Source organism: Candoia aspera, chromosome 8 (assembly GCF_035149785.1).
Source record: "Candoia aspera isolate rCanAsp1 chromosome 8, rCanAsp1.hap2, whole genome shotgun sequence".
NCBI classification, from domain to species: Eukaryota; Metazoa; Chordata; class Lepidosauria; order Squamata; family Boidae; genus Candoia; species Candoia aspera.
In genome coordinates this window covers 13,271,711-13,285,682 of record NC_086160.1, presented here as the reverse complement: position 1 = coordinate 13,285,682, position 13,972 = coordinate 13,271,711, and the positions used below count along the sequence as shown (strand labels likewise).

Below are 13,972 nucleotides of genomic sequence, written 5' to 3'. Positions count from 1 at the left end.
GGCAGATGACAAAAGCAGTTTTGCCCCATTGCAAAGCAAGCTCAGCCCCTTTTGTATATACATTGTGATGTTGCATGCATGTTCTGGAGGGGTGAGCTTTCTTTCCGGTAGTGGAAAGCTGCTTTCATCATTTTTGACCAAAGTCTGCACTCTCCTTCTGCTCTTCATGGCCCTAAACCCATTGCCTAGTGTGGTATGATTTTCATTCTTCTTCACACCTGCGTTTTCCACATTTGCTTTGATTCTGTTACAATGCAGAATCAGAGGCCTGGAGAAGTACCTCAACGAAAACAATAAATAAATCCCCAGAAGTTTGTAGCAGTATTTTTTTTTCTCTGCATCAAATGCATAAATACTTTAATGCTCCCACTCTGCTGCTGGGCTGCTGGGAAGATTAGCATTACCTGGTTGTAGTCAAACACCACGAAGCAGAGATTTTCAAAATGAGCATATTAAGCCCTTTATCCCCATTCAGGCCTGTGCAGAAGATTAAAAATCTTGTGGCTTTGGCATGTGCTGGGATTTCCACTTGCTGTGCACCAGGTAATTGCAGAGCTCTGTATCTCTCATGGGTATTTGTGTTTCTTCCCTAGTTGATTCCGGTGTGGAAACCTTGGCAGGGTTTATGGCTAGTAACGGCGCATCAGATATTGTGAATCGGAATGGGCCTGCCACCCCCCCCAACACCCTTCACCTGCGCTCCTCCCATAATGAACTGCTGAATGCTGAAATCAAGCACACGGAAGTCAAGAATAGCACGCCTCCCAAATGCAGGAAAAAATACGCCCTGACCAGCATTCAGACAGCCATGGGTCTTTCTGATCCTGCAGCCCAGCCTTTGCTGGGCAGCAATTCCTCCAACATAAAGCTGGTGAAAAACGGAGAAAACCAGCTAAGAAAAGCGGCAGAGCAAGGCCAGCACGACCCCAATAAAAACCTTGCTGCTCCTACAGTGACTGCCGGCCTAAACATAACTTCTGAGAAGTTGGAGGGAAAAGAACCAAGCCAGCTGGATTCTTCCAGCAGTGAAATCCTGCCAACGCAACACCGAAGAACCAAGAGCTTCCTAAATTACTATGCAGATCTTGAGACGTCAGCCAGGGAGGTTGATCAGAATTGTGGGGACAGCCCAGTGGCAGGGGAGGAGAAGTTGCCTTCACAATGCAACAGCCAAGCCTCTACAGTGGTGGTTAATGGAGATGCCTTGCCTCAAAAGCAAAACAAGGCAGCAAGTCCTGAAGATGGACCGGTAGCAACCATCTCATCGAGTCCAGAGACCAAAAAGGATCATCCTAAAACTGGTGCCAAGACAGATTGTGCCCTACACAGGATTCAGAACCTGGCTCCAAGTGATGAAGACTCTAGCTGGACAACGTTGTCTCAGGACAGTGCTTCTCTGAGTTCCCCAGATGAAACAGGTAGGGATGCTTCTTTGATGCGCTATGGGTCCGGGGGGGGGGCAGGTGAGGTGCGAAATAGGACGTGCCTGAGTGAATCCTTACTAAGCATGAAAGTGTGACCAATGTATGTTGGCTTTTAGGGCTGCTGCTGCAATTGCAAATATTGTTGTGCTTCAGTTGTGACATTTATAGTGGAATGTTTTATTATTTGGAATTACAGTATCATTTAATTTTCTAAAATCTTCATTTATAATGTTTAGGAAATGTCTATGGTAAAATCAAAGAACGTAAAACTAGTCAATTAATCATGCCTCTGGCAACATTTCTCTCTGCATCTAGATATTATGCAGACTGTTTGTAGTAGAAACGTAGGTGAGTGCCATATATTGTCTTTGTGACTTGTTGCTTTGTATTAGATTCTATGCTAATGTAAGTGAAATAGTAACAATTTTCTGTAGGCAATCCCAAACCATAAATTAATAAAATATAATACTCAAAAGCAGCAAATTGCCATTGAATATTTCTTCTTGGCAGCAGAGAAAATCAAATTTAGGTTGGCAAGAGGAAGAGGATCGTAATAGCTTAAAAACAGTCTTTAATTTGCCTGCCGTCTTAAAAGCCCTGGAAGAATAAACAACCTAATCTGGTGTGGAAATAACCATAACAAATGTGGTTGGTGCCAACAGTGAAAAGGTTCTTCCCCTGATATCCACTTCCTTAATTTCCCTTGGCCTAAAGAAGAAGTTGAGGATCAGCTATATGTGGGAGAAGGTGATATGGGGATTGTTCAATTAAGTTTGTGTCCCATTCTTATCACATTTTTACTCATAGTGTGTTATTAACTTTTATGAGATTTAACACCTGATATGTGTGCTTAGGTTTGTGCTCTAACTTGACTTGTGTGTTGTCATTGCGTGGCAGTTTGGGGAATGATGGAACTTACCATCTACGGTCTGAAATACACAGTTAGGAGCTGCAATAAGGGTAGAATTTTAAGTTGCAATTTGAAGTATCTTACATTATGGATATAGAATGAATGGCTCATTGTTTTAATGAACTGGAAGCAGTTGTAAGTAGAATTGTGAGCTTATTCTGATTTTCAGGCATATGTTCTGTTGTGTACAAGAAGATGGGATATTAGATGGTTTGGGAAAACCCAGAGGTTTCCAGAAATACAAAAAACAATTATTTGGATAAAAAGAATCACAAAACAGTCCAAAGAAGACTGAGTAGTTCAACAGGAAAAAAGAAACTGATTGGAAGGGAAATGGAATGGAGTTTGGTGGACAAGTATGACTGGCTTGCAGGTTGGCATTCCATGCACTGCAAAATGTTTTATGTATGTTTCGGTTCTACTTTGTATTAAACCAGGAAAGGAACCCCTCTAGAAAGTGTAGCACTCAATGGGCAAAAGGTGTTAATTGCATAGAATGTGCCTTAAATGGCTCGCTCACTCTCTGCTGTGCCCCTAATAAAGAGGAGAGAATTTAGAATGCGTTGTGCTGCACAAGAAGATTCCCACCCAGTTCAAGAGAATCCAAGATTACAATAATGCTTAAATGAGAACCCAAATGGTAGTTGTCAATGATGATATCTTTCCTGCTGATCTGCAAGGGAGATAGCCAAAACTTATAATAGGGGCTGGCTGCTAGGGCCAGGAACATCCACTATGAAGCCTTTTGATGAGTCTGAATGTCCCATACATTTTGGTAGGACTATATAGGCTGATCATATTAAGTGTATATGGACCCATACTGACAGTCACGATTTACAAGACCCAGTTGTCCATCTAAGATATGCAGATCCTCTGATGATCCTTCATCATTTGTGCCTAATATGTTAATAGCTTGCTTTCAGTCATCCCAGAATCAGCTATTCCACCACCAACACCCCATGATGGGATTTAGATTGATTTCCAGGTGAACCTTTTATCCTAATTGATACAACCAAGATGATTAGCTGATTTTTGTGTGACAGTTCTGGAGAATTCCCTCATTCTACATAATTACACGTCAGTTATAGAAAGTGCAATGCTTGAATGATTTGGACAAAAGAATCTCTGAGAATTATGGAAGCCAGCTAAACAGTCCTTTCTATCTTCTTGTATTATTCTGTTTCAACTGATGTGGTTTAAGTAAAATATCTAGATGCATTTCATAGAGAGATCTGCTGATACATCAGACAGAGTTCACTTTTAGATCATTTCCTGACATTTTGAAATTAGGTTTCTCATTTCTGTGCATTCTGTAACTACAATTGTCTACTTTGTTGAAGAGTTTCATTTGTACGGTCTTCTTTCCAATTTGTCAATTAGTGTTGATTGCAACCGGTAGCTCTCTAGAAGCTTCCAGGAACTTCAGGCAACTTTGTTGATGATCTTGAATTATAGGTTGTAAGCCCCATGTAAAGAGTATTGCAGATTTTAATTTTGTAAGCCACCCAGACTCACAGTGTGTGAGTTGGGCAGCCAAGTATGTATGTATGTATGTATGTATGTATGTATGTATGTATGTATTAATTACTGTAGGATAGGCCTTCTGCACCATGCAGGGCCATAGTTGGCATACTGGCCAAAACTGACTAAAGGTCCCTCTAGCCACATCTAGCCAGAAGGACCCTCAAATTGCAAATCTGTTCCTTTGACAAGGAGTGCTCACCTGTCCAGAGATAACACCAGTGTCAATGGAGAACACCAGTGTACAAATAGCAAGTACATCTTGCTTGGGTTCATCTTCAGCCTGTTTTTTTCCTGTCAAGATCCTTACAGCCTCCAGGCACCAGGCTATTGAAACACTGAAAGCAGCTCCCTTACAGCCTGGAGTGGTAATGTATAACTGGGTAATGATTTGCACTCCAAATTGTTAGATCACCTCCCCCAGCAGTTTCATATAGATGTTAAAGAATAAGAGAGAGAGGATGGACCCCCTGCATCTCCCCATAAGTCAGAGGCCACTGGACAAACCTCTGATCTACCACAACAGACTGGAATCGTCCACTGAGGAAGGAGCAGAAGACAATGTTTATCCCCAGTTCCGTAGGGATTCAGAAATACACCATGACTGATGTTTTTAAAACCTGCTGGGAGTTCTAAATGACCGGCAGAAGAACACTGTCCCCATTCAGGTTGTTACAGAAGTCATACAGGAGAACAACCGAAGATATCTCAGTCTCACATTGTAATGAGCTGTGAGAACAGCCCTGAGAGACAAGAGGGAGTGCAGCCTAGACAATGCTCTGATAAGAGACATCTGAGTCCAGGTCAGGAATGCGGGTGGAGGAAGCATCTCAGAATTGACCCTCCCTAGTTCTCTGAAACATAAAGGCAAGGGAGGGGGGAAATGCTTTCAGACTTGCAAGATTCTGTAACTTGAGAATAAAACATATTAGTGTGCTTGGACTACCTTGAAGGGCTGACACGTACCCAGGTGTGAACCCTGACTGAAAAGGTTCCAGCTAATTCTCTTCTAGCGAGCTGTGTAGCTGAGCTACAATTGCCAACACAAAACATACAAAGATTTCACTATAGAAGAAGTTAGGATGATGCCATTTTGTGTCTGTAGAACAGTTTCCCAAACTGGGTAACTTCCAGTTGTCTTGACTTCTCAGCAATGACCATTCTGGGAATTGAGTTTAATATTGCATGGTCAGGTTCTATCTGATTACAGTCTTCTTATTCAAAGATGTATAAATGGATTTACCTTGCTTGTCTTGGTAGATTGCTTATTTGCTCCGGAATGCATGCATGAGATCCTTTCTCTTTAACTCACAGCAAAGTTCAACATCACTTTGAGTCTGTTCCTCAAAAGGTGGAGGCTTTTGTCCAAATCATTCAAGCATTGCACTTTCTATAACTGACATGTAGAGTCTCTACTACAGCTTGCTAGAATAAGTGGAGGCAGTTGGTGCTTCGGTATATTAGCTGTCAGGCTACTACATTTAGTGAATATCAATATATTAATTTTGACATCTGAGTCTTTATTTATGTCCCCTAAATCAGAGATAGCACAAAATGTATGCAAGGTATATTTAAACTAGGGAATGTTGACTTTCTAGAACATATAAATATATAAATATAATAAATATAATATAAATAATGATCCCAAATAATTACTAAGTTTCACACATGTTGTTATAACATTAGCGGCTGAGAGTTATCAATTTCAAATGAACATAACAAACATTTGTATATCTACTAGCAGCTCACATAAGCACCATCTGGAAATACTATGACAAAAAGAATCAGAAAAGCAAGTTTTAAAAAGCAAATCCTCCACACATCCATTATTAGGAATAGGCAGTTTTTTAGAGTTGGTACAAACAACTCTGAACTTAGAATGTTGAAAGCATCTCTGTGGTGCTGTCACAAAATGGCTGCCGTAATAGGAAGAAGGCCATCATAGTAGATACGGACAGTCATAAAAGGCCCATATACTGCAGGAGAAATAGATGAGGATCTGCTACTCCTTCTAGCTCCCCAGTTTGCTTCGTACTAATCCAGCTTTGCTGGGTCTTTGGGTGGGGGCTGTCATACGGACACACTTCTGAGCAAAGCATTGTGTTTCTTTTTGTTTTCTGAGTGGCCCACAAACAGAAAAATCAGGCTAATTATGTGGCTTGTGATTAAAAATAGGAAAAAAGAGACCACCAAGACCACATTGTGTAGTTCTTCAATAGGTTGTCGATTCTAGCCTTGTCTATATGGTTTGAAATTCCTGTGTGGTCATCTCTGTTTAACTGCATATGATGAGGCAAACAAAATGGAAATTCAATTCACAGCAGATTTGTGATGCTTTCCCTTTTACTGAGATCTGATCAATTCTTAAAAGCCATAAAAAGATTCTGAAGTCCCGGAAGGACAGTAGAGCAATTAAAATAGGCCACATTCACAGCCTGATGGGTCCAATTGATCCACAGATGTCACTGTGGCATTTAGACATTAACCTTGATGGAGCAGCCAGCTTGGCTTCTGGGACAAGAGTTGACTTTGCTAAACAGCTCATTTCATGTAACATGTGAACAGACCTGAAGGTTACATTTATCTCCTCTTTCATACTCATTAACTCCACGGTTCAGATGACCCTTGATGAGCTATTAACGTGAATTGAACTCCAGTCCAGAACAGGATGGATGTCCTAACAGTCAGAAATCACGCTGAGACGAGGAGTAGGTCTCTAGTGTTTATTATTGCTACATTAAACAGAATCCTAACAAACTGAAGAAGCGTGGGAAAAACCCAGACAGATAAACCCCAAAAGTCAAGGCGGGTCTGATCTGTGTCTCTTTGAATGGCTGCTTAACTCCTCAGTACTACGCATGCGTTTTCCCCCCTGGATAGGGGCCCCCTCCTGCTCGCCATCAGCACTCATGACATTGGGTTATATTTGACTTGTATTCCATTTTGGAATGAGAAGTCTAGTTCAGAGTTGTGGCAAGAATACTCCTAGACTATGGCACAGTCTTGAAGGTCAAACTTTTGTGCATGAGCTAATCCAGGTATTTTCATTGTTTATTTTGAAGATGTACATCTCTTGTCGCATATAGACCTTTGTACATGAGATGATGGTTAGAGTGCAAAAAGCATTTATTTATCCCACCTTTTGCTGGGAAGCTCAAAACGATGTATATGATGCTCCCTCCTATTTTTTCCCACAACTACAATGCTTTTGGGTAGAATGGGCTAAGACAGAGGGACTGGCTCAAAGTCTCCTGGTGAGCTTCTGTGGGTGAGGGGGGCCTAGAACATGGGTCTCCTCCCCCCAATCCAGCACCTTCACCACCATACCACCTTGGCTGTCTCTCGGAATTCATGTTGAACAATTGAGTTTTTCACTTGTTTATTAGATATTGTAAAAAAAAAAATGCCTAGGTTTTGAAAGGTTTAAAAGACATGAATAAATTTGGGATACCAGTGAATCAGATTGATGCTTTCAATTCCTTGAACTTCATGAAAGAAAATTCATTTCTTTCATTTCTTTGGGAGTTCAAGATACATGAAAATATCTTGGGTATATGAGGAAGTGGGATACCTTGATTAAATGGTAACGTAATATATTGTTAAATATAGTACTTATGGTTATTTGTAGCAGTATATTCACATAGTTGGGATCTACATAGCAATGCCTGTTCAGTTGAGCCTCTTGAATAACTTTTATTATTTTAATACTTCAAAATGGTTTTATTGTTGGTTTTTTCCCCTTATCTAATTCATTCACTGCTTTGATAACATTTTTGGAATATCGTTATGGAAGTCTTATTGATAAGCAATAAATAATGCCTGTTCCCCAACTTGAAGATGGCAATTTCAACAAGCCAACAGTTTTTTTCCTGGGAACTGTATTGATGTTTCTTAATCCTGTAACTACATTGGAGGGTCCCAAGTATATCTTCTTTATGCAGTACTCTCACACATTTATGTTTCAGGTGACAATCAACTAATTGGATCATTGATGTTTTCTGTATATTGGAATTTTGAATAAATAGGTCTACCTATGTATAACATTTGGGGGTTGATTGCAGTGATGCCAAAATGATGGCATGGATGCAGCATTGTAATCATGCAAATGCCACAATTATGTCTGATGGAAGTACATCATTCGTAGTGTTTCCATGATTACATCATCAAGGTCATGCCATTATTTGCATACCCATGGATACAGTGCCATACAGTAGCCTAGTCTAGCTTGGGCGTCCCTTTTGTTCCATCTGTTGGCCACTAGCTTGTATTCCTGCTACTAGATCATGCCCATGTTTCTCAAGGTTTGCTGTATCACCTTGCCATTATTGCTGCCACCCTATTTTCTATTCTAGCCTTTTTCAACATTTTGCCCCTGGAGGAACCCTTGAAATATTTTTCAGGCCTCAGGGAACCTCTGCACATTCAGGCTCAAATATAGGTCAAAGGGTACAAAATTATTATATTTGTTTCATGTGTTAGGCAGTATATATGCACTAACAGTGTTCTTAAAATAAAAATAAAGAATGAAACCTCTTCAATGTGAAGTTGCCCAAATTGGAAATAATTTTTTAAATGAATCATGATCTCCCGGGGAACCCCTAGTGACCTCTCACGGAACCCTAGGGTGCCACAGAACCCTGGTTGAAAAACCCTGCTCACTTCCTTCGCTTTACCTAGCCGCTCTGCTTAGTTTCTAGACCTTTTCCATCCTCCTTTAATGATTCAACTTCTTCTTTGAGATGTTGTCTGGCATTTGCCCAAGTAACTGTTACTAAGGAGGAAGAGGTATGAGAAGATGTGGTCATAATTCAGGCCACCCTTTAAAAAACCATTTTTAAAAAACCACGGTTTTCAGGCTATGAAATAAGTCATTGAAATATGAGTGAATTTGGCCTGATAAATAGATGCTTCAGCATTTTCTTTGGAATAGCGGAGAATTCCTGCCAAAATCGTCTACTTGATCTATGTTCCTAAGTGGATATTTAAAAGTTATAGCAAGAAGGAAAGAGTTGCTGATCCCCTCTGTGGAATTGAGTCAAACAGCTGCTGGGCTATTCTATAAATTTAAAGCGTTCAGTAAGGTTAAAACTGCTGCTGGATGGTGTTAGTGGCAAATTACCACACAAGGGAGACATACGTGAAGGAAACAGTGGGTACAAGTTCCCTGTGGAGCCATGGGAAAGGCTGATGGGAAAGATCGCTTCTTTCTGTCTCATCCGAAATATGATGCTTGCATGGCCCTTTCAATTAGCCCCCACCCAAAAAAGTAGTAAATTTTGATTTCTGATGGGGCAGTGATGTGTAGAGACAGAAAATACAGTGCACTTGGGCATATTGTTGTGCCTGCATCTGAGTTATAATAAAAAGCACTCTAAGGCAGTGTTTCTCAACCTTGGGAACTTTAAGATGCATGGACTTCAATTCCACATGCTCGCTGTGGAATTCTGGGAGTTGAAGTCCAACATCTTAAAGTTTCCAAGGTTGAGAAACACTGCTCTAAGGAATATCGAGGAAAACATTCATCATTTGGTAAGTCTTGCACAACTCTTTCCAGAATAAGGAAGCTTCCTTAGTGTAAGTGCTGATGTAAGATGGAGGTTTTTGTATTATTTGCCCCAGGTTTTATGTTAAAACATCAAGAAGTAAATGTATTAAAAAAGCACCAGGGCCAAAGAAATATGAAGAAATTATGACAGAGTCATACAGGAGTCCCAAGGTGAAAGTGACACAACCATGCAAAAGAAACCAATGTGGGCTTGGTGAATGATTATTTCTAATAGTCAAGATGCAACACAGCTTAGCAAGGAGGACCAAAATAATCTGCTGAGGTAGAAAGGTACATATTCAAGGCAACCTGGTTCAGATTTCATAAGACTGAAATCTCAAATCACTGTGATAAACTGTAGAAGAAAGGTACAACTGTTATGTGTAAAACTGAGGCATGAGTCTGGGACATTCTAATTTTTGGCCAGAAGGGGCCAATCTGAACATTTTAGGAGTTGTAGTTTATGGATTGCTAGTTCAGCCCCATCCAAAACATCATGAGTTATTTTTTCTTCCAGAGATATACAGACTTCCCCGAAATGCTCAGATTGGCCCTTTCCAAGAAGAACAGGATGTTCTGGAGACAAACAGCTCTATACTGTACACCCTTAGAAAACTTAAATCAGAAAGTCTTGTAGAGTTTATCAAAAATTCCTGACATTGGCTCCTCTTCCATTCTGCAATCTTTCCCTTAACCTACTTGTCCTGGATGGTTGGTTGTTGGCTGTTAATGGTGACAGTCTTGTTATTATTACCCAATTACTAGGATCATATTAGGACATTGCAGACAGCAGTGGCCTGTCTTTGGCTTCCATTGGCTTAACTGTTCTGATGTCACAGAGATGCTAGGCAGGTTGCAGTCCAGGACTTCGGATGCCTTGCAAGTGATTTCACCCATCCTTAATCAGACACAGACAGACAGACAGACAGACACACACACACACACACCTCATCTGGAAACGGCTGGTCTAAAAGACAGCATTGAGGCATTGTTCATAGCAGCACAAGAACAGGAACTAAGCACCAGATCCATAGAAGCAGGGGTCTACCACACTAGACAGGACCTGAGGTGCAGACCAAATAGCTGGCATTGTGTACAAGAACATCTGCACAGCGTATGGGCTAGATCCTCCCAAGTCCAGATGGGAGATTCCACATAAGGTCCAAGATCCTGTGGGACTTCCAGATCCTGACAGACAGGCAGGTACTGGCCAATCAACCAGACATCATGGTAGTAGACAAGGACCAGAAGAGAGTGGTAGTGATAGATGTAGTGGTGCCAAGCGACAGCAACATCAGGAAGAAGGACTATGAGAAGTGGAGAAGTACCAGGGCCTGAAGGAGGAACTAGGGAGGATGTGGAAAGTGAAGGCCAAAGTGGTCCCAGTGGTAGGGACACTTGGGGCTGTGACTCCCAAGCTGGGAGAGGAACTCCAACAGACCCCAGGAGCAACATCAGAGCTGTCTGTCCAGAAGAGTGCAGTGCTAGGAACAGCTAAGATACTGCGCAGAACCCTCAAATTCCCAGGCCTCTGGTAGGGGACCCGAGGTTGAGGAAGACACACACCACCCATAGGGGTGAGAGGGAGATTTTTTATACACACACACACACTACCTATTATGACTTCTTAGAAATTTCAGAAGGCGTAGAACTTTGTAGTAAAATCAGTTAAAACACATGCATTCTGAAAGTAATATAGACTAGGGATTCATATACCTTCACATGGGTGTTTCACTGTCTTCAGGAGGTTTACTATGCGAACAGCATGTAGCCTGGAAATATAGCAAACATATTATTGTCAAGTGGAAAATGGAAGGAATAATGGGCTGTGATATTGGTAGCATGTTTTGTCTATAAGTACAAAACGCAGTTTTCTTAAAATCACATTTTTATTCTTCCATCTACTTGAGTGAGGGCTTTTTTTGACAAATAAAAATTATCTATAGGTCTAGTAGACAAAGATTCCCATAATTAATTTTTAAAATAATGTCGTATTCAGACTGTAATGTGGTTTCTGTTTCAGTTGTGCTTCTTTAAGTTAAAAAAACAAAAAAAACAAAAGGCAGTTTCCCAGGTAATTTTGGCTGACACAGTTCTTGGCATTGCTTAAATTATTGATCATAGCAAGGAGGAGGGACTTGGTGAAGGCAGTACTTTCCCTAATAGAGCCGTTTCACTAAATCAATTGTACCATTACTTCAATGCATCTTTAGGGATTTGAAGGTTGTAGGCTTGAACAGAATTCCTTTTTCTTTTTTAGCTTTTAGGAAGTGAATCTTTGCAATAAACTTTATCAAACTCTTCTTTGGAGCTTTCCCTTCCTTTTTCTTCCCTTCCACTTTTTCTTTTCTTTTCTTTTCTTTTCTTTTCTTTTCTTGATATATCGAGACATTTTAATGGATGTTTATAAACAGGAGGAAGGCTCTGGCCATGGTCGATGGGTGAGCTGATTCAATTATGATTTGAGCCATGCCTGCAAACTGAGATGTGTCAGAAATGTGTCACTTCGGACAGAATCAGTCAGGAAATACAAAGATCTGGCAGTATGGAATTGGTTTCATAACAAATGCCTTGTATGTGCCCATTGTTGGATTCCTTTACAACTGTTTCGGCGACTGGCGTATTAGGGAAGGTAGTCATTTATATTGGCACCATGGAGCGTTTCCTCTCTGCAAGCTACAGGCTATCAGATCTCTGTTCTGTCTTCTACTTCAACTTTCATTACATCTTAGACTAATTAAATAAATGGCATGTACCAAGCAGAAGGATCTTGATGCACACCCTCCCTACTTAACTGTCAGGGTGACCTGGTACTGAATGGGGAACACAAGCAAATATGAAGATGTTAGAACATGTGCATAGCAAACTTAAAGGATGCCAATAGCGGATCAGCTAAGATTGAACTGCCCAGGAACATCTAGCAAATGTAAGTATGAACATTGCGTACGATCCTTTTCTAGCTTATATGGAGAGGCTGTACTTTAGAAATAAGTCTCTAGGTTTGATCTGAGGAAGCAATGAGATTTTGGAAAAGACGTCCTCTCCATATTGCAAGTCTAAGTAATCTGTACAACTGGGCTATTAGCAGCTTGATCTTATGTACAGTCAAATCAGTTATTAAGCCTGGAAACTGTAATCTACGTTATGCCTTTGCACGTAAGCCCTAGAATCTTTTTTGCAAATTGTATGTTTTTCTTTCACATACCACAAATCTCTTTCCTGTGTCTACTTCTCATGAAATCATCCAAACTGAGTCCATTCTTCTCATGTTCTTCAACTTAAAGATGGATGAAGTAACTCTGGCATATAATGGAAGATTGATTTTGAAATACTTAGCATTTAGCTGGTGGGTCTGATTGGTTTCTGTCAAGTGGATTTGATAAATAATCAGGAATTATTCTCATCCCATTTTATTGTGATGACAGTTGTTTTACCTTGTGGATTAATCACCTGTTAAATTTATCAGCCTGGAATAAATGTTGGTATAATCCAGTTAAGAAAAATTTGATATATAAATCAGTTATGGATTTTTGTTCAGCTACAACTACACACACACACACACACACAAGAATTCATGTGTTAAAATTTATTATTAATTAATTAGAAATATCTCATTATTTAGGGTTGAGCAGTTAATATAATTGCATGTGGGATATTGTTGTGCTTCAGATGAAATTTCAGATTGTCTCCCCAATGCAACCTACAGGCAATTGTTGAATTACATTTCCTTCCTTAATTAAATTCCAGAAGAATCAACTCAACTTCATTTGGGGGCTAAAGTAGAGTCTTCCATTGTATTTCCTTCTTTGAATAATAAAGTGTCTGCTGGACAAAGACTGTCTAGATAGATTACAAACCTTGGGGGGGGGGTCATGCTTAGACACTATCCTGTAGGAGAACCCATATATGTGTAGGATTCTAGTGAATGGGCATGTGGGCAAAGGTAGGAGCCAAGGCACAGAAACCATAGCACTGTGCAGAGCATGGCAAATTGCCAAAATTAATTCTTCAATTAGACAGAATCCCCACACTTACGTGTATATGTGTGTTACACATTGAAAAACTAATGGTCAAAACAAACTGAAGCTTAAAAAAAAATACTGTTAAACACCTCACAATTAACACACATATCCAAGTCCCCCAAACCCAGTATTTGTGCATTATAAACAATGCAGAAAATAATTTCAGGAGTTATAAAACTGAAAAGTGATCACTCATGCCTTTGTCATCTCATGATTGGATTACAGTAATTTGTTTTATGTGGGACTGCCCTTGAAGACTAGCCTGAATCTTCTATTGGTCCAACATGGAGCAGCACACATGCTTACTAAGCAATCTTCATGCTGCCACATTGTGCCATTGCTGTGCAAGCTGCACTGGGTATCAGCATGTTTACAAGTGCAATTCAACATGGACTCTAATGGCTTTCTGAAGACTAGTGAAAATTTGGCTTATTTGGAAGACCTGAATCTCCAAAGTCTTCTGAAAGAGCCACGTTTTCACTATGTGAAGTGTATGACTGTAATTTGTGTAATCATCAGTGCTAGGATGATTGCCTTTACAATTTGCATG

At 40.3% G+C, this 13,972-nt stretch overlaps 1 protein-coding gene across 10 annotated transcripts in view; it reads left to right on the top strand.

Annotated features, from left to right (window-relative positions):
• Window positions 1-13,972, top strand: part of APBB2 (amyloid beta precursor protein binding family B member 2) — a 183,022-nt gene that overhangs the window by 90,095 nt on the left and 78,955 nt on the right. For all 10 annotated transcript variants that reach the window (XM_063310124.1, XM_063310123.1, XM_063310122.1 and 7 more), the window contains one exon: window positions 594-1,418. In XM_063310124.1, coding sequence (XP_063166194.1) covers window positions 594-1,418 — 825 coding nt within the window. The remainder of the gene's footprint in view (window positions 1-593; window positions 1,419-13,972) is intronic.